At 45.2% G+C, this 19,764-nt stretch overlaps 3 protein-coding genes across 5 annotated transcripts; 1 reads left to right on the top strand and 2 right to left on the bottom strand.

Moving 5' to 3' along the window:
• The first annotated feature begins 532 nt into the window (after nucleotides 1–532).
• Nucleotides 533–6,349, top strand: cybb (cytochrome b-245, beta polypeptide (chronic granulomatous disease)). The gene is made up of 13 exons (XM_076094785.1): nucleotides 533–675; nucleotides 1,154–1,246; nucleotides 2,294–2,404; nucleotides 2,493–2,577; nucleotides 2,821–2,969; nucleotides 3,435–3,616; nucleotides 3,696–3,828; nucleotides 3,922–4,014; nucleotides 4,099–4,352; nucleotides 4,799–4,961; nucleotides 5,062–5,208; nucleotides 5,298–5,422; nucleotides 5,681–6,349. The coding sequence occupies exons 1-13, from the start codon at nucleotides 631–633 to the stop codon at nucleotides 5,796–5,798; spliced, it is 1,698 nt and encodes a 565-aa protein (XP_075950900.1). The 5' UTR covers nucleotides 533–630; the 3' UTR covers nucleotides 5,799–6,349.
• A 326-nt stretch (nucleotides 6,350–6,675) lies between these two features.
• Nucleotides 6,676–9,028, bottom strand: LOC142952823 (dynein light chain Tctex-type 3-like). Its single transcript, XM_076094801.1, has 5 exons — nucleotides 8,874–9,028; nucleotides 8,413–8,454; nucleotides 8,056–8,179; nucleotides 7,613–7,690; nucleotides 6,676–7,495 (listed from the first exon to the last, which is right to left on the bottom strand). Exons 1-5 carry the CDS (start codon nucleotides 8,898–8,900, stop codon nucleotides 7,422–7,424), a joined length of 345 nt encoding a protein of 114 aa, XP_075950916.1. The 5' UTR covers nucleotides 8,901–9,028; the 3' UTR covers nucleotides 6,676–7,421.
• Nucleotides 9,029–9,619: 591 nt separating this feature from the next.
• Nucleotides 9,620–19,734, bottom strand: rpgrb (retinitis pigmentosa GTPase regulator b). 3 transcript variants are annotated; one of them, XM_076094782.1, is made up of 17 exons: nucleotides 19,384–19,734; nucleotides 18,334–18,459; nucleotides 18,139–18,231; nucleotides 17,718–17,780; nucleotides 17,464–17,622; nucleotides 16,671–16,820; nucleotides 16,444–16,602; nucleotides 15,899–16,054; nucleotides 15,691–15,815; nucleotides 15,213–15,404; nucleotides 14,949–15,138; nucleotides 14,503–14,585; nucleotides 14,355–14,414; nucleotides 10,724–10,897; nucleotides 10,598–10,646; nucleotides 10,423–10,523; nucleotides 9,620–10,354 (listed from the first exon to the last, which is right to left on the bottom strand). In XM_076094782.1, the coding sequence occupies exons 1-17, from the start codon at nucleotides 19,412–19,414 to the stop codon at nucleotides 10,136–10,138; spliced, it is 2,130 nt and encodes a 709-aa protein (XP_075950897.1). In that variant the 5' UTR covers nucleotides 19,415–19,734; the 3' UTR covers nucleotides 9,620–10,135. The 3 variants fall into 3 exon arrangements, with proteins under 3 accessions (XP_075950897.1, XP_075950898.1, XP_075950899.1); XM_076094783.1 differs by having other exon boundaries at nucleotides 10,423–10,520; XM_076094784.1 differs by lacking the exons at nucleotides 9,620–10,354; nucleotides 10,423–10,523; nucleotides 10,598–10,646; nucleotides 10,724–10,897 and adding exons at nucleotides 11,322–12,747; nucleotides 12,955–13,836.
• Nucleotides 19,735–19,764: the final 30 nt, after the last annotated feature.

Raw genomic sequence — 19,764 nt, 5'->3', positions numbered from 1 at the left:
TGTTAAATGTTCATCTGGGTTCAGCTGCAGTCGAGCTTGAAACAGGAAGCATGTGGCAACCGATCTTCTGCTTTACTTCACGCTTTAGAAATCTGCCACTTCCTCTGATTAGAACCCAGCATGTCACCACCAGGTTCCTCCTCAACGGTCCCCTGCAGGCCTCCACCAGGCCTCCACCAGGCCGACCCGTTAACAGGTGTTCGATCTACAGTCAGCGTGTCGGCATCAAAACGCACTTTAAGGACCAAGAGTCCTTGTTGTTTGACTCCTTCAGGGTGGAGCTGCTCTTAATGACTTTACTGCTGTGAAGCTGTGAGGAGTCTTATCTCAGGCTGCAGTCATACATCATCGTTATTCATTCCACTGATTGTACTTCTTACTAATCTGCAGAGAAAGCGCAGATATCAGATGAGTTTTCTTTCTTGTGATTCAGTAGAAGTGAGATTATGAATAAAAGCTTTGAGCTCTCTGACTGCAGGAGTCAGTGGAGGGAAACCCAGCGGCTGCACCGGGTCACTTCCTCATTCGCTCCTAACAGAGGTTATAAAATGAGCCCTCTTCACTCGCCTCCTTCACTGTTTCCTGCTTCCTTCTCTCCAGTCACAGTGACACACAGAAGCTCTCTTCACCATGGGCAACTTCGCTGCCAACGAGGGTCTCTCCATCTTCGTTATTGTGAGTATTATTATTATTATTATTATTACTGTTTCTCATGAGCTTCATGTTTCACATTCATCGGTCAAATACAATCTGCAGCATCTCAGTGAAGACGGCCGGATGTTGACCCTCGATATCAGTTAAAGTACCAAACGTTTGTTCATTAAACGTCATAATTCATAATCTTATTCTTTGAATTAAATCTTTAATGTTGTAATTTATTAAAAACATGTTCGGGCCTCAGATTATTGGATCATTTTAAAATGATTCAAACAATGCAAACTGTACTTCAGCTTCTCTAAAACACAGAACATGAGCTCTCTGTGTTCTAACAACTTGTATCACACTGAAGCGCTTGGAGTGATGCGTGTAAACTTACTTTATTATAATCCCTCTGTTTCTAATGACTGATTTGATGTGTGTGCGTGTGCGTGTGTGTGTGTGTGTGTGTGTGTGCGTGTGTGTGTGTGTGTGTGTGTGTGTGTGTGTGTTGCAGCTGGTCTGGCTCGGCATCAATGCCTTCCTGTTCGTGCATTTCTACATGGCCTTCCTGGTGGACAAGTGGTTCTACACCAGAGTCCTGCTCGGGGTGAGTCCACGTCTTAGAGCAGCATGCCTCGAATCAAAGGCAGCTCATCACAGTCTAGTTCTTCTAGTTCTAACCTCTCGAAAGTCGAATGAAAAGATGCATTTTAAAGAAACAGGACCCGACCCTTTTCACTTCCTCAGCCTGCAGCCGGAGGAACGCCCGACACTCTTCTTCTCTTGTATCATTACATGCAGCTGAACTCAGCAGCAGTCCACCAGGACATTCACCTGCTCTGCTTCCAGCAGCGTGTTTGGCTTTGTGTCTGTTTTATGAAGAGCTGCACACAGAAGTGATCTGAGCAGCTTGAATCAAGGAGCTGTGTTCTCTACATGGACACTGTGTTTAGATAGCTGCATGCATGTCTGCATGAGAGAATATCCACTGAACTGCTGCTGTGGAGAGTCAGAAGTCTTCTCCTCGTAGGTTCAGTCCCACTGGGTTCTGTAGATATAAAGCTTGAAGGTGCTGTTATGAAACAGAGGAACAGAACAGTGGATCCTACCACATGTTATCACAGCGTTACATGTGTTTGTGCCGTCCAGCAGGGTTGAAAGAGTTCCAGCAGGTGATTCATTTATGATCTTCCCGTTAACAAAGTGGCACAGCATGAAACCCTCCACACGCCCTACACACACTAATCACACTCACACACACTAATCACACTCACACACACTAATCACACTCACACACACTAATCACACTCACACACACTAATCACACTCACACACACTAATCACACTCACACACACTAATCACACTCACACACACTAATCACACTCACACACACTAATCACACTCACACACACTAATCACACTCACACACACTAATCACACTCACACACACTAATCACACTCACACACACTAATCACACTCACACACACTAATGACACCTTATCTCCAGCCACACCTGACCCTCCAGGTCGTGAGGGCAGCAGGTGTGACGTGAGGGTACACCGAGTCAACTGCACAGCTGCATCCAAGAGAGAGAAGTGAAACAAGCTGCTGCACTACAAAGTAATCAGATTACTCTCTCCCCCCCCCATCAGCAAGCTCTGTCCTGGGCCAGAGCGCCGGCTGCCTGCCTCAACTTCAACTGTATGCTCATCCTGCTGCCGGTCTGCAGAAACCTGCTCTCCTTCCTGCGCGGCACCATCCAGGTAAACACTCCACCACTCATAATACCCCGATGCATTATGGGGGATCCGGTCAGTAGTCTTCATAACAGCAGGACTTGTTTGTGTTCAGTGCTGCAGCCGCACGGCCGCTCGACAACTCGATCGAAACATCACGTTTCACAAGCTGCTGGCTTACATGATCGCCTTCCACACAGGTACGAAGCACCGAGCATGTTTAAATAAATATATATATGATTCAGAGGGAGGTGAGACGCCAAACATGATGTCAAATATGTTAACTCATGGGTTTTTAATTCACTATCTAGTTGAAAGTAACTAATCTCAAATATGCATGAAATGCAACCATTAAACATCCATAGCTGCACATCTGCCAGTGCTTCTGATCCATCGTCTGTGGCTCTGCAGCTCATGTGAGACTCTTTGTCGTCCTCCTGCAGCCGTGCACATCATCGCACACTTGTTCAACTTTGAGTACTTCATGGACGCGCAGCTGAACCGCAACAGCAGCCACCTGCCCTTCATCCTGTCTGAGATCGGCAGCGGAGACAACGCGTCCTTCCTGAACCCCATCAGGACCAACGAGACGGTGAGAACAGAGAACATGTGGAGCTGGAGGCTGCTCCTGTTGCTCAAATCTGTGAAATCCCTTCGGCCTTATTGCTACATGTGGTGAAAGAAATGAGTCTTACTTCATCTGATGAGCTTCCTCTTTGGAGGCATTTGTCTTTTGAGAAACTTCCTCTTTTTCAAATACAGTATTTAGCTTCAGGAGGAGAAACACAAAGGACGTGCAGCTCCTCGTGAGAAATCATATTTTAAATGACTGAGGCCAGAAACGTGCTCAAAGATCAATAATTCAACTTTTTCAACTGCTTTCAGTATCGCAAGTTGACTCTTTCCTTTGTAATGAAGTTGACAAAGCTCCAGAGCAGGAGCCCACGGTGTGAGAGGAACAATGACTACACACATGTTGGCCCATGAGGGAAGTTAGCCAACAGACATGACCCCGTGACAATCAGCTGTGTGTGTGTGTGTGTGTGTGTCCATGCAGAACCCTACCATCGTCATGTTCACCACCATCGCCGGAGTGACGGGCGTGGCCATCACGCTGGCCCTCATCCTCATCATCACCTCCTCCATGGAGGTGATCCGCAGGTCCTACTTCGAGGTCTTCTGGTACACGCACCACCTCTTCGTCGTCTTCTTCATCGGACTGGTGTTCCACGGCTTCGGGTGAGAAGTGCACACGTTGTTCTTAGAGTCTACCAGCTTCAGCTTGTGTTAATATTAACCCTTCGTATCGTCTGTGCAGGCGGATCGTACGAGGACAGACGGCCGCCAGCCTGGACACAAACCAGCCCAAGGAGTGTGCCGACCAGTTTGAAGACTGGGGCACTGACGGGTCCAACTGTGCCGCACCGGTGTTTGCTGGAAACCCTCCGATGGTGAGTTTTAGAAGACGGCAGGGTGTTCATGGGAAGCAGCACCCAGCTGCTGCTGTACGTACATTAATGACCCAACGTGTACCTTTTCTCCAGACGTGGAAGTGGGTGGTGGGCCCCATGTTCCTCTACGTGTGCGAGAGGCTCGTCCGCTTCTATCGATCCCACCAGAAAGTGGTCATCACCAAGGTGTGTCTGAGATACAACACAGGCATGAAGTATTCATCTGAACTAGTCAATAATAAGTGATGGTGACTCTCGTGACCCCCTCAGGTGGTGATGCACCCCTCCAAGACTCTGGAGCTGCAGATGAAGAGGAAAGGCTTCCACATGGAGGTGGGTCAGTACGTCTTCATCCAGTGTCCGTCCGTCTCCAGGCTGGAGTGGCACCCCTTCACCCTGACCTCCGCCCCCGAGGAGGACTACTTCAGCGCCCACATCCGCATCGTGGGGGACTGGACCCAGGCGCTGTACGAGGGCTGCGTGGGAGACAAAACCGAGCCTCAGGAGGCCTGGAAGCTGCCAAAGTACGACAAAACACTGTGCCTTCAGAGTGCTCGTGATTACGTTTGATTGCATTCTTAAAAAGCTGCTGACGGGGGTCACGGTTACGGCCCTGGACGTTCATTGTGTGTGTGATGCAGAGAAACCATCATCAATACCGAGCGGCTTCATCTTCTTGTTCTCAGACCACACAATGAGAGAAGCAGGTCTCTGATGTGTGTAGAACACTCTGACCGGACTCATTGAACAGCCATCAGGTCTCAGAACCCTCCACAGAGTAACAGCATGATAAACATCTCATGATGTCATAGAGTAATAATACTTAGTGGGGTTATGATTGCAGGACTTTTTATGGCATTTTAACAGAAATTGAGTCATGTTGGCTGCTTTCATTTGAACCTGAGATCAATCGCGTGTATCTGCAGAGAAACAGAGAAAGTAGTCCCTTTATGAAGTGTTCCTCTCTCAGGCTGGCCATCGACGGGCCCTTTGGAACCGCCAGCGAGGACGTGTTCCGCTACGAGGTGGTGATGCTGGTCGGAGCCGGAATCGGCGTGACTCCTTTCGCCTCCATCCTCAAGTCTGTGTGGTACAAACGCATCCAGAACAACCAGGACGTCTTCACCAAGAAGGTGAGGGAGCTCCTCACACGGTCTTCATTCAGGAGGAACAGGAGAAGTGTGTGTGTGTGTGTGTGTGTATATATACAGTGTGTGTGTGCCGTCCTCCCAGATCTACTTCTACTGGCTGTGCCCGGAGACGGAGGCCTTTGAGTGGTTTGCAGACCTGCTTCAGTCTCTGGAGGGTCAGATGGCGGAGAAAGGCGTGACTGACTTCCTCAGCTACAACATCTACCTCACCCGCTGGAAGGACACCGAGGTACCGCACACGCACACACACACACACACACATGGTCGGTAACACGACGCCGGGGTTCAGACTTTAAGTGGTGTGTTCTCCTTCGTCAGGCGGCTCACTTCCGGGTTCACCACGAGGCGGAGAACGATCCAATCACAGGGCTCAAGCAGAAGACGCTTTATGGGAAACCCAACTGGGACAACGAGTTCACCAACATCGCTTCAAAGCACCCGGGGTGAGTCACGTTATCACACACACACACACTGTATACACTGTACACGCTGTATACACACTGTGTACACACCAATACTTCTACCACAACTCCTGCTACTTGTACTACAACTATAACTACTACATTTTTTTTTTTTCTTGAATTCCTGACTTTTCTTCTTGTTTTTTGAAAAGTGCATGTACTACTAGTACTAGTAGTACTACTAGTACTACTTCCAGTGCTGCTCTTCAGAAGTATAACTCTGTGTTTTCGTGTCTTCAGGACTAAAGTTGGGGTTTTCCTGTGCGGTCCTCCTCAGCTCGGGAAGTCTCTGGAGAAACAGAGTCTGTCTCACTCGGAGGGAGACGTCAAGTTCATCTTCAACAAAGAGAACTTCTGAGAGAGAGAGACAGACACACACACACACACACACACAGAGAGAGGAAACTTCCCAAGTACTGAGACGAACCCTTCAGTATCCACGTCATGTTTTTATACTACGGTATGTGTGTTTTCAATGTATTAGTATGCCAGCGTAGTAACTGTGCGCTGGCAGCTCGTCTCTTTGCTTCTCACCACGGACGTTTTGCAAAGACGCCGTTGTTGCTCTAAAATGGAGGAAACATCTCTGCGGCGTTCTCCACCTTCCCTTGTTCTCCTTTTTGTGTTTCATCAACAAGTGAAACTTTCATTAGTCCTCTTCCTCTTTTCATGTCGCTCTCTAGTCGCTCAGAGGTGGACGAGGTCACATATAAATATCTGAGATGCAGAAATACTACACTGTAATAAACTGCTACATGGCCCTTGAGCAAGGCAGCAACGCTAAAAACAGGAAGTGAAGCAGCTCATCGGTGCGTCCTGCTTTCATGTTCAGCAGCTTTTCTGTTCTAGTCCGTTCCTTTATAGATTCTATAGAATACTGTTGAAGTTTTTATACATAAGTGTGTTTCTGTGTGGAAGCCTTGTTACTGTGTGATACATGTATTAATGTTTATTTAAGTGTAGAAAGCATGCCATGCTCTCTGAGTATCTGTGTCTTCATCACGTCTGAGTGAATCTTTTATCGGATAATAAATTTGAACTTTCAGAGGTTTTGTGGCCATTTTTCAGCTCAAAGAGATTGTGTAGCTGCTCACTAAAGCAAAAGTATTTAAAAGTCCCAGCAGGAGTAACCTTCAGTAACCCTTTGAATACTTGAGTATTTACTCAGAGTATACTTCGTACTTTACTTCAGTAAAGGATCTGAATATTTCATAACGAAGTCTGAGAACGTCAAATAGAAATCATAAGTTTACATATTTTCAGGTTTCTTTTGGAGATTCAAACAAACATTTTCTGATATAAAAAACATTTCCAGAGAACTTCTGTTTGAAGTGATGAGATGATCATAAAAGTCCTCATTCTGCAGAATGACCCACTTCTCTCCTCACATTGATTATATTTATTGATGCATTCATCACGTTCATGTTGCAGCTGGAGCACATTAACTTCATGCTGCTGGATGCTTTAATGTCAAAGTACAATAGTTTCCTCTGATATGTAGTATAAGTAGAAACAGGGAAGTGATCAAGTACCTCGACACTGTACTTGACTAAATGTATTTAGTTAGTTAACAATAAGCAGAAGTGCATCTGAACAGACAAAAGAACTCAACATGTTCAACTGTACAGTGCAATAAGAAAGCAGCTGTTTTGTTCAGATGTTCAAACCTTTGATTTAAGAGAAATGAACACAATGAATCTCTTCATGTTTATTCTCCTGCAGCTCAGAGTACAAAACCCTCGTTCACATGATACACGTAACAAACATCAGAAACCACAGAAGAAGAAGGACAACAGCTGCTGCGTGCTGTCAGCGAGTGATAAATAAAGAGCACTGCAGTGACAAGAGATCAATACATTACTATGATGAGTGCATCTGAAGAGAACAGTTTCTCTCAGGCGTACACAGACGTATGGCACTTTGTTGCCCCCTGCTGGTCACAGGAACACACTGCTGGAGGGTGTGTGTGTGCGAGTGTGTCCTATGCCACCGCCACAGCAAACACACTGACCACACAGTACATGGTGCGGTTCTCCCATCTCACCGTGCTGCTTCCTGCAGACACACAACAGGTGGAGGAGGTTTAGAGAGGAGAACTGAATGAAACACACGTAGCTCTGTGTTATCATGCTGGACGTCTCACGGTGAACCAGCGGTGGACGCTCTGCTTACCGTCCATGGCCGTGTCCCAGTAGCAGGAGTTGGCTGTGTGGAGGCCGGCTCCCGTCTTCTGCATCACAGCACACGTCACTGAACACAGACGCAAACACGAGAAGAACTTTATGTCTGTTTGTATTCTAGTTTGAACACTTGACCTGGATGCACTCACACCTACAACTTGTTCTCTTCCCTCCTAAAAAGGTATAATATGTAAAATACGTATTCAAAGTTCTTCCCCTTCATGTGTCAGCATTGTGTTCGTCTGCCAGAAGCTGAGCTAATGGACTTTTGTTCTTTATTCAGTGTTTTAAAACCTCCTGAACCATGAACTCTGAAGGAAGCCTAACAACTGCCATGAAGACAACAACTCAATGTAACTAAAGTAAATCTGCACCAACTCTCCTGGAACCACAGTGGCAGCACACACACACACACACACCCACACACACACGCACCGATGTACTTGTACGCTTTCCCCTGTTTCACCAGCTGTGTGAGGCAGCGCTCTACGATGCCGGCGGTCCATTTGTTCACCAGACTCTGGCTGTAGTCGTCAGCACCCACGACGCCCTCGATACACTGAGACATTCATGAGACAACAGATGAGTGTTTACGGTCATGTGGAAGTCACCGGGTGCTGTTCCCCCCCGAGGACACCGAGATCAAGAGCGCTCCAGAACAACAGATTGAATTTATAATAAGGTTGTAACTAATTATAAGGACAGTAGAGACACACATGGGTTGTATCGATGAAACAGTCCTAAAGGGTGTAAAATAATCATTTAAACTTGATGTTAAAGGGATGACGTTACCTCTTTGACGATGTTATCAGCTTCTTCAGAGTTGAATGAGCTCTGAAGGAGAAATAATGTAGATTATAATACAAACATCGTTTATTCATTCTCATAAGAAAACTACTACTATTCAACCACCAATATACTGCAGTGATTTCAGTAACTTCTACCTGTCTTCATGATATTTTATATTTTTATTCTACCACATTTATCTGACAGTGTCGCATTAACTACGCATTAATACAGAAATAGCATAATAACAGTCACAATATCACTTTTAACATATTGCTAACTACCAGGCACATGTAACTAGCTAACTCTGGATATAATATACAAACTATACAACAACTATATCATGATTTTTACCCCAAAAAGCAGCGTTAGCATCAAAAATCATCAATAGGAGTGGTTAGCTAGCAGCTAGCTCCTTTCTAGCGTGATATATTATAAAATACGTAACGTTCGATTCCGGGACTAACCTCGCTGCCGTTGTTATATTCCTCCATTCCTGTCGTCTATCACCGGTCCAAAAAGGCCGCCGTGCTTCTTTGTTTTCAGGGAAAAGTAGAAGAAAAAGCGACTTTTCTTGAAGGAAAATACAGAGCTTCCGGTGAGCTGTCAACAACGGACTAAAATAAAGAGCGACGAAGAAGAAACGCCGGTGACTTGATTGCTGATAGGCTGACACCTGCTGGTAGCAACGCGTAACTGCGTTTTAACGTTCAGCTCTATTACGTTAATTCACTCGATTATTTGATTTAGAAATCCACAAAAATGTGAAATAGACACGTACAAATTAATACGACACAATATGTTGTACTCCTACCTCAAAATGTACTGTTTTAGACTCACCTGAGACTTGAAATGTGCCTGTTAGTTTCGTGCTTCCGTCTTCTTCTCCTTCTTCTTCTTCTCCTTCTACTTCTTCTGCGTCTTCTTCGTCTTCTCCTTCTCCTCTTGCTCCAGAATGAACTTTATTTAAAAATGACTACATGACAGTGGCAAAAAGTTACAAATTTACTCACTGTACTTAAATACAATTTTGAGTATTTCCATTTTCTGCCACGTTATGGCCTTCGTCTACAGTATATATAGTTATTAAATACATATGTTTGATATTATGCAGTACTATATATATATATTCTCTAGTTCCAGGTTAAGTTCTGTGCTTCTCTCAGGCCTAAATAAATAGTAAAAATATAAAATAAAAAGACTCGTGTTCAGCTTTATATCAAAAGTTTTTACTGAAATAACAAAAATACAATTATAAAAAAGTCAGTTTAAATGAGATTATCATGTCATAATATAAAACTGATCACATCTAAAGTGCAAATGTGCTCCAGGACCATATGTCACAATAAATATTATTTACATCCTCACAGTTTAACACTAACACACACACACACACACACACACACACACACACACACACACACACACACACACACACACACACACACACACACACACACACACACACACACACACACCAGGCTCAGGTAGGAAAGATGTGCCACACAATAGAAACTACAAACTTTAAAGTTAAAAGCGCCCCGCAGCAGCATGGTGGACTGGAGGAGGAGGAGGAGGAGGAGGAGGAGGAGGCTCAGCTGTAGGTCACTTGTGAACAGATAGTGGTTGATTTAAAAAAAGATACATTTCCCTTTAAATAGTCATTTAAACTCTGACCCATTTTCACACTTTGGTCTGGCTTTTCAAAATAAGAGCTTGGCTGCTGGGCTCACAGCAGGGTGCAGGCTCCAGAGCGAGGGCCCCTGGCCCCAGAGACGGACGATCTCTGCTGTGCTCCGCCTCTGTTGGTCTCTGGCTCGACGCTCCCAGCAGCACCAGCGTCTCCGCTGATGGGGCCCTCCGCTCTGACGGGGCCCTCCGCTGGGGTCTGGTCCCGGTGGTTGCTCTGCTTGGCCCTGGTGAAGGACAGCCGTCTGAAGAGAGAGAGCTGAGAGGATTTTAACACGCTGTGCTCTCTGACTTCGCCTCGTGTACTTTAAATGTTTCGTCCGGTACCTTCTTGCTGGAGCCTGATTGGCTCTTGGAGCTGCCGTCCGTCGTCCCATTGGCCGGTTTGGAGCCATCGTCCGTCTCTGGCTGCTCGGTGACTTCAGCTGCTGTTGATTTCAGACATTAGTGAGATTTAAAGCTTGTATAATATGTGTAAAAGTATTTAGTTTGACAACACAACCTTTCTGCTCTCCGTCAGGTTTGGATTCTTCTTTCAGCTCTTCAGGTTTCTGGAAAGATCAGGAGTTTTATTTTGGCGTCAACAGGAAGTGTGAATGAATGAACGTCAGACTTTTAATGGACTCACGGCGCTCTGAGTCTCCTCCGGCGGCTTCTCTGTCGACTCGTCCAAACTCTGCTCGGCTGACGTGTCGATATCTTCTTCTTCTTCAACATTGTCGTCCTCCTCCTCTTCCTCCTCCTCCTCATCCTCTTCTTCTTCACCTTTGCTCCACGTCTGAGTGAATCCTTTAGTCACATCCTGAGGGAAAGTGTGAATCAAAGACAAATCAGTATATTCCAGCTCCACATAAGATCTTTGGGTTCATTTGAACTTTAAGACTAAAGAGTAAAATAAAGAGGAAGGAAGGAAAGTCCAGGTAAAACTGGGATGTTTGGTACTTCATGAGCTAAGGTGACAAACAGCACCGGGTTCCTCCAGACTACAGCAGTGCATGATGGGAAGGGATTATAAACACAAAGAGTAGAAGAAGAAAAGAAGCCCCACCTGATCCCGACACATCTCCAGACATCTGGTTCCAGCTTCTTTTCTCCGTTTTATGTTTTTGAGTTTTGGACATTTGAAGACGTCGTGTTTCAGATATTTTATCAATTAAACAAACTGAGAAAATATATAAAAATGAGTTCTTGAGATGTAGTTTAAAAACAGACAAAAACTAAATGAATACAATAAAACATATTTATTTATTACAAACACATAAATGAATAAAAAGATGAAAATAAAAAGTAAAGATGTGAATATTATAAATAAAGCAGCTTGTTGTTTATGTCTTAAAGCTTCTTTAATACTAGAATTAATAAAACACTAAACATGTTTAAGCTGCCATGAAAACAAGTAAACAAAACGTGTGAATTAAAATAAAGGAATAAGAGCATGAAGGCACCGTGATGAGTTCAGGGACCTGGTTTGTATCTTTGTATATTTCTACTTGATGAGTGTGTTCTTTGGATATAAGTACTTGATCGTGTGTTGTGTTATTTCAGGTGGAGGTACTGCGGCAGAACGTCGCCCCAGAACTCCTCCGACTCGTCTGCTGCCTGACCTTTGACCCCTGACCTCCGTTTACTACCAGATTTAACACTTTTGACCTCGGAAGACTTTTTCTTTTTCACAACCTCCTCCTCCTCATCGTTATCAGCCTCTTCATCCTCTTCCTCACTGTTTTGATCTTCCTCCTCTGCTTCTTCTGCTTCTTCCTCTTCCTCACTCTCTTTTTCCTCTTGCTCTGCTTCTTCCTCTTCCTCACTCTCTTTTTCCTCTTCCTCTGCTTCTTCCTCTTCCTCACTCTCTTTTTCCTCTTCCTCTGCTTCTTCCTCTTCCTCACTCTCTTTTTCCTCTTCCTCTGCTTCTTCTTCCTCCTTTTCATTTTCACTCTCCTCCTCTTCCTCCTCCTCCTGCTCTTCATTTTCACTCTCCTCTTCCTCTTCTTCTTCACTTTCATCCTCATTTTCACCCTCTCCTTCCTCACTACTCTCCTCCTCTTCCTCCTCAGCACTACTTTCCTCCTCCTCCTCTTCTCCCTCCTCCGATGACTTTAAGGACTCACTTTCACCCTCCTCTTCCTCACTTTCCAAACCCCCCTCTTCTTCCTCTTCATTTTCAGACTCTCCTTTGCTGTCCGTCTCATGACTCAACCCTTCCTCACTTTCTTCCTCCTCCTCCTCCTCCTCCTCCTCCTCCTCCTCCTCCTCCTCTCCTGCATCCCCTCCTTTGCTCTCCTTTGATTCCGTCTTGTCTTCACTTTCACTTCCTGCTGTGTCGCTTGCTTCCTCTTCCTCCTCCTCTTCCTCCTCCTCCTCCTCAGCACTGCTCTCGTCTTCCTCAGCACTGCTTTCCTCCTCGCCTTCATCACTTTCTGACTCATCCTCTGGTTGAAGAGTGTTGTCGTCTTTGTCAGCATCTTCTTCTTCTTCTGTTAGTTTCTCGATACTGTGACTGACATCCTCCTCCTCCTCCTCCTCCTCCTCCTCCTCACTGACTTCTGCACTAGTCCTCTTCCCTTCCTCCTCCTCCTCCTCATCTTCCTCCTCCTCCTCCTCCTCCTCCTCACTGACTTCTGCACTAGTCCTCTTCCCTTCCTCCTCCTCCTCCTCATCCTCATCCTCATCTTCCTCCTCCTCCTCCTCCTCCTCCTCACTGACTTCTGCACTAGTCCTCTTCCCTTCCTCCTCCTCCTCCTCATCCTCCTCCTCCTCCTCCTTCTCCTCACTGACTTCTGCACTAGTCCTCTTCCCTTCCTCCTCCTCCTCCTCATCCTCCTCCTCCTCCTCCTCCTCCTCCTCCTTCTCCTCACTGACTTCTGCACTAGTCCTCTTCCCTTCCTCCTCCTCCTCCTGCTTTGCAGAGTCCTTCCTCTCCTCCTCACTTCCACTCATCTCCTCCTCCTCCTGACTCTCCGGTATGATGTTGATGCTGACGACTGATTTCTTGAAGTCTGCAGCGTAGGATTCTGACTCTTCGCTCCGTGGTTTGGTGGCGCTCTCTTTCAGGACGCCACGGCTGCTCTCGGACGGCGACGGCGAGCTTCTGGACGCGACCTCGTGCACCAACACCGCCCCCGCCGCAAGAGCAGCAGCTCCGGCGAGCAGGCCGAGCTTTGACGCCTTTCCTGTTTTTGACTGAGCCTCTTCTTGGTTTTTCTCGTTCTTAGATTTCTTTACAACATCAGCGCTCTCCTTGAATTCAGATGTGTTTTCCCCCTCAGGGAGATGAAGCCCAGGTGTGTGAGCGCGTTCACCTGGCGAGCTACCTCCTGCACTTTGCACGACTATCGGTTTGCTTTTAACTCGGACAGGTTTGGACTGCGTCACGTTCAGAGCAGGTTCAGAGACAGCTGAAGGCGTCTTCCTGGTTTCAGGACTTCGTTCAGAGTCTGGTTCCGGCTTCCTGCCGACCTCGATCAGCTGGCCTTTCCCCTGAGCCGGCCTGAGCCGCTGTTTGGACGCTGCCTTCCTGATGTCCCCTACACTCGGCTTGTCTCTACTGGGCTTCCCCTGCAGCTCCTCCATGGCCACCACCACATTCTCTTTGTTCCGATTGGTTGTTTTGCGTCCGCGTGGACGAGGAGAGACGGCCTTACGCTCCCGAGACGGGGACGCCGAAGAGAAGCTGCTCTGCTTCAACAGCTGTCTCTCCTGTTGTGGGTTCTCTTTAGCGGCCTGACCGTGCTTACCCTCCCTCTATCCCCGGCACCAGGCAGCAAGAAGAGGGTGGAAAAGAGGCATGCATTAGAGAGGAGAAGAGACGTGCAGAAGAAACAAAAGAGACGTCATTAAAGGGATAGTTGTGATGTTTAGAAGTGTGGTTCTATGAGGTTCTGATCCAGCAGATGGAGCAAAGCAATGTTCTGCTTTTAGACACCTAAAAGAATCATATAGAATATAGAATATGTTCCCCTCTTTACCTTGCTGTCAGACCTTTGTTATCTATCGTCTCTTCAAAGCCACCAGACTCATCTTACGTCTCAGAACACGGGAGCTGCTGTGAGTCAGTAATACACGTCACAACATCACAACTATCCCTTTAAGTTAACCGAGGTTTCCTCCAACAACAGGGACGTTTAGAGAAGCTGTTTAGTCTCTGAACCGGGAACTTAAACACAGGAAAGCTGTGTACAGTTCAGGGTACGTGAGAGACGACGTGAGGAGAATGACGGTGAAGACTGGAATCATTAAAACATCTTCAATGAGTGAGTTACCTTCTGAACTGGAGACAGAGTGAGTGTTTGATCACCGGGGTCCATCTTCATCACGTGTGTCTATCAGGAGGAAGAACAAATGAAGGACAATGAGCAGCAACATCCAGCATGTTGCAGGTACGAGACGGTGCGTTCACTGATCTCTCACCATGTTGAGGAAGTCGGAGGTTTCTCCCAGGCCTTTAACGCTGTCGCTGTCCGTCAGGCTCTCCACAGCGCCGTCTGTCTGCTCTGCAACACAGGACGGCAAGTCAGCATTCTGCAGAGAAAGTGCTGTTGATACGCTCCCAGATCAAAACCTGCCTCTTCAGCCAGCTTCACATGCTTTATGGGCTTTGTCTTTTATGCTTTTATTTTGAAATGCTTAAGAGTTTCATCTTTAACCTTCCTATTCAAATACATATGTTTCTTTGTGTGCATTTGTACTGTCAATGACAGAGAACTAGAGATGTGCAGGGGAGAAGGAAGCAGAGGTGAGATCAGAGATAAGCTATGCTGTGAGATCAGAAAGAAAGACTAATGTAGTCTGATCCTGGAGGAAACCTGAGGAGGAGGAGGAGTAAGGAGGAGGTGGAGGAGGAGGTAGGTAGGTACCCTGGTGGATTGACCCTGCGCTCCTGTGTTGGTGAGTGCCGTTGAGCACCTTTCTGTGGCTCAGCTCGGGCGGAGGCAGTCTGGGCGGGATGGTCTGGCTGCAGACGGGCAGCAGCGGCGGCTGCAGGTATCCGGGCGTCATGGCGGGCAGCGTGCGGAACACGGCGCCAAACTGGTCCGGAGATCTCTCCTGAGGGGAGAGGTTAGGAGAGGCTTGTTTACGAGGTTCAGTCTGTGGATCCAGACCCAGAGCTCCGTACCCACCCTCTCCCTCCTGCGGACCCGAGCGGAGAGGCTCCTCTGCAGGGCGGAGGAGTCGGCCGTGTCCCCCAGCAGCTCCACGTACGGCTGCTCCAGGTAATCCTCCGTCACGTCGTCTTCCTCCAGAGTCACGTGAGAGCAGCTCTGATCCCTCGGCCGGGCCAACACCACCAGGTGGCAGCCGCCGCACGTCGCCTGGAGACCGGAGACAGCCATGTATTATATATATTATATATATATTATATATATATATAAAATACATGTTTATCCATCATGACACAAATATGACACCTAATATTAAAAATGACTGTATTACTCACAACAAATCTAAATAAACAATAAATAAACATTAAATACCTGCAAAATAAATGAATAAAACATTTAAATGTAAATTCACTTTTCTTTCATTGTAATGAAGCAATGTGTCCGTGTGAAGCTAGTTGTAATTACTGCCAGTACTGTCAGCATGGTGTAGACGTACTGCCTGAACGTTACACTTGAGGAAGCGCGGACACAGAGTTGGTTTGAACTGGTTGGTGAAGTTCTCTTCTCCGAGGCCCAGCTTCCCGTGTCTGCCGTCTCCAAACGTGTACAGCAACCCGCCGTCTGAACAACACGACACACGCTTCACACGTCTGCAGAGAGCTTCTTCATCAAATAATCAGAATGAAGATGAAGAGGAGAGGCACCTGTGACCACGGCGGTGTGGTTTTCTCCACAGCTCACGTGACGGACTCGTCCCTTCTTGAAGTGATCGAGCGATCGAGGGAGACGCGTCTCGAAGCTGAACGTCCCGTGACCGAGTTGTCCGAACTGACCGAGACCGAAGGTGAACACGTCGTCCTCTGAGGGACAAGAGACGGATTAACCAAAGACTTCAATGAAGGTGTAATGCATCACGTCTGTCCTCATGTGACGTCTGTTCTTACTCACATGCTGCTTCTCACATCTGTGCTTCAACATCTACATCCGCTGCTGTTATTGTTTGTTTCTTATCATTTAAATTACATTTTTATTTGAGTTATTGTTGATGTATATTTTCTACTTCCATCAAACTAAACCCAGATTTTTTGGATAAAGAAATTAAAGACAAACATTTAGCCGGTGAAGGTACTAATATGCCAAATACATATTACAAATATGCATATATATTCTAAATCCTGAGAATACAACACTCAGTGTTCAGCCATATTTGTAGTTCTTTCAGACCCGTGCTCCTCTCCAGCGCCCCTACCTGTGAGAGCCACCGTGTGTCCGCCTCCACAGGCCACCTGGGTCACCGGCTCCCTGAGGCTCTTCACCAGCTGAGGGACTCGGTGTCGGGCCAGCTGCTCGGTGCTCAGACCCAGTTTACCGCTGTCCCGCTCTCCAAAGGTGAACAGAGCTCCGTCACCTGAGGCCCAAACAAGCTGTTACTACACATCAATACTAATGCGATGCATTACCACACCCTCTGCTCACCGGTGACCAAGGCGGAGTGGTAGTACCCACAGGACACCCAGCTGATTGCTCGTCCCACGCTGACTTCCTGTGGCGAGGAGGCGTGGCTCTCCTTCCCCAAACCGATCTGACCCTCCGTGTTGTCGCCCCACATGAACAGTTTACCGCTCTCTGTGACGGGCAGCAGATAGGGAGATGTAAATGTGACGGCGTTTAAAGTACAAAACAAAGATGAAGGTGAATGGAAAACATTTTTATTAAATTTAGTTTCCTCTTTTTTGGAAAAAGCTGGAAATGGTGACGGCATTTAATTTGTTTATATCTATTTATACTCGAGCGTAATTATTCATTTTAGGGTTTTTCCCCAAATAAGAGTTTTGTGAAGCGCTTTCACATGAAAAACTGTATTTTACTTTTTAAATAACATTTTAACTGAAAAGATTACTGCGGAATCTAAAAACTAAGAATTCAAATTTAAAAAAAAATAATTAAATTAAATTTTAATAAATAAAACAATCTGAATTAAATATATACAATAACATCTTCATTTAAAAAAATCTTAATTTTAAAATCAATTAATTAAAACTGTAAAAGATTTTTTCTTTAAATAAAAAAAATGTAGATTGAATTTATTGACCATATTTAAAAACAGTTTTTTATTATTATAAATTGTAATAAAAATTTTTATGAAAATCTTCATCATGAAAAATCCAATTTACTGTCGAAAATTCTAAAATGTAAAACAGTTAAATTTGAATTTAACAAATATAAATAAAAAATACAACAACAAAAAAATTAAAAATGTGGGCGTCACCCGTGAGAGCAGCGGAGGTGTTTGACCCGGCAGCGAGCATTTTGATTGGTCCGTGTGACCGGAAGAAGCCGATCCTCTGGAAGGACGTCCTCTCCTCACAGTCACCCAGCCCCAGCTGACCCTCGCTGTTCCCTCCGGAGGAGAACACTTTGCCCGGAGCTACAAACAGGAACACACAACCAGGAACACACAGCCGGCTCTTTACCATTCAAACTAAAGTCTGGAGAGTTCTACGTCCTCGGTCACACTCTCACCTGTGTAGATCAGAGTGTGGTTTCTCCCACAGGCCACAAACTGGACTTTCTCACATTTAAGAGCTGAAATTACACAAAAATAATCATAATTAACGCTACAAAACCACCACTGTGAGTATTGTTTTAGCTTTGTAGCGTCAGGTTAAAGTGGCAGAGTCTTCAGTGTGTGTCTGTGTAATTCTATTTAAACTGACTGAGCTTCCTTAACTCCGTTATCTTCCGTCACCGGCAGAGCACAGAACTCTGATGAGCAACCAATCGTCTCTCTAGATTAGACAGATTATGGACCTTCCAGATTGGGATTATGATGGGACGGGTTCCCCTCTGCAGGACTCCCTCTGTTCTCCTCTTAGAGGAGGCTGAAGCAGCACAGACACACAACACTCTCCCTCAAACAGGAAACAGCTGTTTAACGACCGACCTTTGACACACGTCGGCTTGCTCACGGTCAGTTTGGATCCCAGACCGAGCTGGCCCCAGTTGTTGCTGCCAAACATGAAGAGTTTCCCATGTTCTGTGAAGACAAAGACAGGTTGATTGGTTGTATTTGAAGGTGCTTGAGCTGAAGGGAGCGATGCGTTCAATGAGCAGCTGGTGCTACCGGAGCGTCTCTCACCTGTTATTAAGGCCGTGTGCTCGTCTCCACAGGCGATCTTTAAGGGGACGTCGTTTTTAAGCCAGAATTTACTCGGGACGTTGTCTGCAAATTTACTCTTTCCAAAAGTGAAAACTGCTCCTGATTCTGACAGAAGAAGAAGAAAAGAAACTAAATAAATTCATCACACTTTAGATCATCTATTGATCACTTTAAGACTATTTCTTTTAACTTCTTTCACTGCTGGTTGAACTCAATAAACAGGACGAGAGGAGGACTTTAGTTTGAGCTTCGTCGTAATAAACATGTAAAGGATGCAGCTTAAAACTTTAACATAATAATAATAATAATATTCATAAATTTACTCACTAAAACCAAAATGATTCAGTGTAAAAATACTCAAAAGTTAAGTAGAAGTATGACAGTATTCTGGACTTAAAGTATCAAAAGTAAAATGTTTTATATCATTTTCTTTTACCTGTAATAATGTATCATATTTTATACATATTTTATACTTCAAGTATATGTTTATGCTACGTCCTTTGTACTCTTACAGTGTTTAATGACACTGTGGTATTGCTACATGTACTTTAGTAACCATAACAGTACAAATACTGCAGTAAAAGTACAACAGGTCCCTCTAAAATGTAACTTTAGTGGAGTTTAACTAGATAATAATATACAATGTAAAGAGTACAAGTACATGGTAATGGTCGTTAAGTAATGTAGTTATAGTTTATTATGTTGTGACTACATTAGTGAAGCCAAAACAAACATAACTTCTCATATTATCACAGTAATACATTAATACGTTTAAAAAACAACTTATTAGTACTTCAAGCAAAGAAAATAAGAAGTATATATATTAATAGTAACCTAGTATGAGTGTTACACACATATGATACATAAATAAGTGGTGAAAGTGAATATAAAAAGGTGTATGTTCTGTTAGCGTGCTAGCTAATAAAGCAGAAGCTAGCTGAGCTCTCCATGTAGCTGCATGCTAACAGCTGACGCTAACTACAGGAATCGTTGCCGGTGTAGAACGATGAAGGAAGAGTCGGTATCTACCCGGGATCTCGTCCTCGGACTCCCCTGCCATCTCTGCGGGACTTTAATCCGCTTTGCTCCGCGTCGTGGTGCTCCTCTTGTTGTCGACTCCGACAACCCGGAAGTAAACAGAACTTCTCCTAGGTTACGACGTTACGACGCTGACGACGTGACTCTTAAAGGGACAGTGCGTTTGTTTTGATGCTGAATACACAAACTGATTTATAAGTGTTTATTTTAAATGTGTTACTTGATCAGCAGAAATAAATTACTTTTCCACTGTAAAATAATAATAATTATTATTAAAATACAGACCTTTTGGTAAGAGGTATCAATATTTTATTAAATGACATAATTGTATGTTATTTAAATAGTTAAATGTTATAATCACAAATACAAATC

Source organism: Anarhichas minor, unplaced genomic scaffold (assembly GCF_050575085.1).
Source record: "Anarhichas minor isolate MPS153535 unplaced genomic scaffold, ASM5057508v1 ptg000018l, whole genome shotgun sequence".
NCBI lineage: Eukaryota > Metazoa > Chordata > Actinopteri > Perciformes > Anarhichadidae > Anarhichas > Anarhichas minor.
Note: the sequence above shows the minus strand (reverse complement) of the source record. Positions and strands in the feature narration are given on the sequence as shown.

Excerpts from the sequence above, each read along its gene's own strand:
- LOC142952823 (XM_076094801.1), bottom strand. The coding sequence starts at position 8,900 with ATGGAGGAATATAACAACGGCAGCGAG. Across the intron at positions 8,180-8,412 it reads CTGATAACATCGTCAAAGAG|TGTATCGAGGGCGTCGTGGG; the intron begins GTAACGTCATCC and ends TGAATGTCTCAG. Across the intron at positions 7,496-7,612 it reads CTGGGACACGGCCATGGACG|GAAGCAGCACGGTGAGATGG; the intron begins GTAAGCAGAGCG and ends GTGTGTCTGCAG.
- cybb (XM_076094785.1), top strand. The coding sequence starts at position 631 with ATGGGCAACTTCGCTGCCAACGAGGGTCTCTCCATCTTCGTTATT. Across the intron at positions 2,970-3,434 it reads CCATCAGGACCAACGAGACG|AACCCTACCATCGTCATGTT; the intron begins GTGAGAACAGAG and ends GTGTCCATGCAG. Across the intron at positions 4,015-4,098 it reads AGAAAGTGGTCATCACCAAG|GTGGTGATGCACCCCTCCAA; the intron begins GTGTGTCTGAGA and ends TGACCCCCTCAG.
- rpgrb (XM_076094784.1), bottom strand. The coding sequence starts at position 19,414 with ATGGCAGGGGAGTCCGAGGACGAGATCCCGG. Across the intron at positions 16,603-16,670 it reads CCACTCCGCCTTGGTCACCG|GTGACGGAGCTCTGTTCACC; the intron begins GTGAGCAGAGGG and ends TTTGGGCCTCAG. Across the intron at positions 13,837-14,354 it reads CTCTGTCTCCAGTTCAGAAG|AGGGAGGGTAAGCACGGTCA; the intron begins GTAACTCACTCA and ends TGCCGGGGATAG.